General features: G+C 37.5%; 1 protein-coding gene across 3 annotated transcripts in view; it reads right to left on the bottom strand.

The window, feature by feature from the left end:
* Positions 1-1,392: 1,392 nt before the first annotated feature.
* The window catches only part of ankrd13b (ankyrin repeat domain 13B), a 36,961-nt gene continuing 33,661 nt past the window's right edge, over positions 1,393-4,692 (bottom strand). For 2 of the 3 annotated variants that reach the window (XM_082180519.1, XM_082180520.1), the window contains exon 15: positions 1,393-3,919. In XM_082180519.1, the coding sequence (XP_082036645.1) occupies positions 3,724-3,919 (196 nt within the window). In that variant the 3' untranslated portion in view covers positions 1,393-3,723. The remainder of the gene's footprint in view (positions 3,920-4,692) is intronic. The other variant, XM_082180521.1, reaches the window with a different exon arrangement.

Here is a 4,692-nt window from a genome sequence, read left to right as displayed (position 1 = left end):
TCATTTTTGTCAAGTCATTTATTCTGTAGACAGGTCAATAAGTGATCCTAAAAATAAGTTTTTAGGATTGGCATATACAAACTGCGTTTGTAATTTTAGAGGTGATGATTATTATTTATTAATAATAAACGATTAATAATTTGATTTGATAGTAGTTTGTTTTGTTTATCATCATCTGAATTGGGATGGAGAACTGTATTAGCCTACTCTCTTTCAGTGCAATTTGCTGTCTGAACCACAGCGCCACAGTGTGGCGAAGAGCTGTACTGCAATATGATGTAATGCATTGTGTGTTGTGGTTGGCTGTGACTGTTGCCTGTGCACTAGCATTATTTTAACATTCAGCATTTTCTTGTTTGTAATTTACCAAAACCAAGCAAGTTAAGGGACACTAGTAATGATGTCCTGCATTTAGCAATCTCAGGTATTTTAAATTCTTTTTACAGAAAGTTCAGTTAAAACATGTAACATCTCTTAGTGGCCATGTTTTTTTGGTTTTTTTTCATTGCTAATGAGCACACCCTTGATGCATATTAGAGAACAGAAGCTCCACCAGAGTCCATTTTTAGCTCCGTCTGGGATCAGTGGCTATTATATTTAAAATATTCTCGTCATAGTACCTGCACCGACTGACTCTGATTAATATTATTCATTGAGGTTGACTCATCACTTAGCTAAAGCTTCCTCTAGACTGCTGATTCATTCTGGGAACAGCATCGATGCTTAAAACACTCCCCCGATAATCCCAAAATAATCGTGGGAATGAAGGTGTTTGAAGCCTTTGGCGAATGACACGAAGCAAATTCAAATTATTTTTGAACCTGCTGTTGATCAAATTTCACCTGTCATTTTGAGAAGGAACGATACATATTAGGCAGGCCTAGATGGTGAACACAGCACAATCAATTATGTTATCTGACATTTAACAGTCTCTTGATGTACAGTGCTTGCTAATCACTGAAAACTAAAACTTAAAAAAATAGTTTTCAGTAATTGAAATAAAGGTGAAATTAAATATAAATATTAGATAAACTTAAATTAGACATGTTGCTATGGCCCACTAATTGAAATGTTTAAGTACTAAAACTGAAAAAAATAAAGCTAAGTAAAATAAAAAAACAAGCCAATTCAAAATATAAATAAACACTAAAAACAAGAGACTCACAATGTGAGGATCTTGTAACTTTACAAGAAAATGAACTGCATGATTATTCAGACTATATGGTATTGACATACTAAAGGTTTTTTTACAGAATACTATGGTACTACCATCTCCTTACCATGGTACATGTACATGCATATTTTTCTGCAGTATGATCAAGCACAAGACCTTTGCTTTTAGAACCACAAACCTCAAAATTTAGTGACGCATTAATTCCCAACGCTTGAAAATTCAAGTTAAGTTAGATGTCTTACCCTTTATTCGGAATGCCTTTAAGTTACAAATGTGAACAATATATTTCAGTCACATACAGACACAACAGCAGCACTCCACACAAACCACAGCATCAATCAAATAAAAATGAAAAAAATAAATAAAAAGTTAAATATAAATAATGCTATTATATGTTATACTAAAACATTGAGTCATATCAAGCATTTCTGAACCCAGGCATTCACAAGTCACACAATCACAAGATCAGTCCTACGTGTTTATTAGCTCTGTCTCTAGACAGTGCCATCAGATCCGCTTCCTTTGAAAACTGATGGTTAATCCCTTGTGTTTTTACATTGAAGCTTTTTAGAAGTGGAGTATGGCCATGTTTCCTAATTTGTTTTTCAGATTCACCTGATACGTCAAACCCTGAGGGCACGTCAATCAGGCCCAGAATAAATCTTACTAAGGAGACAGATCTATTTTAAGATTCTCCAATAAAACTTTCCCCTTCGCCTGCGCTCAGGGCATTATCTCTGTGAGTGATTCCTCCTTTCATGTTTTATTCCAGAACTGGCACTCCTTATAAAAGCACAATTAGATTTCTGATTAGCTACCGCAGGTGTTCCAGTCATGAGACAATGAGCTCTGATGGGTATGTTGAAGGAAGCACTGAACGAAGGCTGGGAAAGAAACGGTGTTATCGAGTGATTGAACAGACGGATGAATGCATGTCGTGACAATTACACTGATTAAAGTACCCAAGAGTTGATATGAAAGATCAACTTAGCACCATTTGAAGTAGAACAACGAACAATTAATGTCTTTTTTTTTTCTGAAAAGTGCATTTAGGACACATGATGAATATTGCAATGAGCATTTGATTCAGATTCAAAGGAATCATTTAGTCATTATTGACGTTTACCTGAAAATGGCTTGTTTTTTTCCATTCACTCTTCTTATTAACTGTCAGTTGTGCCATTACAATAATTTCTCTAGTGTTCGGATTATCAATCTGGCTAATGATTAAAAATCATGCCGTTAATAGTGCACAAAGGGTGGGTGCCAACCTGCTGTCATCATAACGCAGGGTTTGACGTTCCCTTTAGGGCGCTTGCACACTACAAAAAGTATGGCGGAGGATTTTATGGGTGTGACTGCATGAGATTCATTTTGAGGGTGTGGAAAGAACTGGATTAAGGCCTGTTCACACCAAGACCAATGTGCGAAAATTTGGTGTGATAAACATTTTAATTTGAATGACCAAAAATAACATTTTCAAGCCACAAAGCCAACCAAGATTCAAGTTTTTTGTCATGTGCCCAGAGATGCTGCTGTTACATAAAACTATGATTTAGTGGCCCTCGCGATCAGTAAGTGAGAGTAAATAGCACGAGAATCCTGAACCAGCTCTCTTTTCTCTCTACTCTTGCACTAAGAGGTGTTTGATAAACACTACACCAAATACCAAAATCGAAACGTCTCTTTGAAAACATACTGATACGGTTTGACTTCCTTTATTCTCTGTAACAAGCAGATGTCGGAAATGGAAAGTAGTGGGGTGTTTCTGCTTTTCCACCCACAGTGAATTTGTGCCGAACAGTGATGCTGATGTGAACAGGTCTTTAGTTTGAAATCAAATTGGAATACATCAAATTAGATTTCCGAAATCATAGCTGGACCCGCCTGTCTTGAGATTCTCAAAGTTCAGCAGGTTAACGTACCGACATTAGAGTATATGCAGCAAAAGTATTTTTTTTACGTGTCACTTTCGCAAACATTTGCGTTTTTCTTCATACGTCCTTGTGAATGCAGCATTCCCATCAAATCGAGGTGGATTTGCAGCATTAACTCTTGTGTGTAAGTGCCCTCCCACATTCTTTTAGGAGACATCATGACCCCTCAATCCAAGTGCAGTGAATTGTGTGTATTAACAACCAAAACTAAAGTTCTTTAAATCCATAATGTGAAATTGAAAAGTGACAATTTCCCCCAGAATTCACACCTACCGGTGAGTATGCAGGAACTCTGGGTGAGTGCTTGGATGATGGCTTTAAGAAACAACGGAAGGATACGCAGCTCGGACTGTCTCGGTCAAAATTGCACATTCACACGTTAGGAGACCAGACTGGTGCAGATCAGTCAGTGGATTGCCATGAGTTTAGTAGTTTGTGTTTGTAAACTTGCAGAGTGAAGACAGAGGGTTCTCTGTGATTTTGAATGACTCATTGGAGAGTTCCAGTTCTTTGGAAGAAGAGGGTGGGGCGTTTGGGAGTGGCCAATCGTAGTTCACGCTGGTTACAGATCCCCAGGCATGCTCGGCCACCCCTCGCTTCCCAATGGCCCTGTCACTTTTCCATGAGTGACAGCTGTATGATACGCTGCAGTTCCTCTTCCTCTTGTCTTCGACGTAGCTCCGCCTCTTCCTGCTCGCGGGCGGACAGCGCCATGGCTATACGCAGCTGCTCATCGTAGCTGCGCGGTGGCTTATTGGTCGGTGTGCTGCGAGGGCTCTCCACGGGGCTGGGTTTGTGCTGTGGGGTTCTGGGTAATGCAGAAGAAAAGAAGTGACTGAGATTTCTGCTAACAGAAGATTGTTTTTTTGAAAGTGTGATAAAATATATGTGTAATATATGCGTCATCTCTCCAGCGCTGTAGGAATGGAAAGACGTTCATATAATACTATATTAATCACATTTTATTCATTTTCACTTTAATCACGACAGTTGTTATTAATTATACCTTGAATTTGGGGGGCATTTTTGTTCAAGTTTTTAATGTTTTTAAAAGTATCTTCTGCTCACCAAGGCTGCATTTATTTGATAAAAAAACAAAACTAATATTGTGGAATATCAGTACAACTTAAAATAACTGTTTTCTATTATTTTTAAATGTAATTTATTCCTGTGATGGAAAAGCTGAATTTTCAGCAGCCTCCAGTCTTTCAGAAATCATTCTAATATGCAATTATGTATTACTCATATCATTTATTATTATCATCAATGTTGAAAACAGTGGTGCTGCTTAATATTTTTGTGGAAATTGTAAATTTTTGTCAGAATTTTTTTATGAAAAAGTTCAAAAGAACAGCATTTACTTGAAATAAAAATGTTTTGTAACATTATAAATGTCTTTAACTTTTTAACTGAACCAAATAGTGTGAAGTGACTGTTTCGGATTCATGTCGGCATCTCAACCTGTTTTAAAACTCTGTGAGGAGCAAACGGAGGTGAGGAGAGAGAGATGAAAACCCCAGTGAATTTCTATGAGCTTCACTGAGGCTGTATTGACAGTCATGCCTGTGTCAATAGCTCCAG

This window comes from Leuciscus leuciscus (genome assembly GCF_965113295.1).
Source record: "Leuciscus leuciscus genome assembly, chromosome: 9".
Taxonomy (NCBI): domain Eukaryota; kingdom Metazoa; phylum Chordata; class Actinopteri; order Cypriniformes; family Leuciscidae; genus Leuciscus; species Leuciscus leuciscus.
This window is presented reverse-complemented; position numbering and strand designations above follow the sequence as displayed.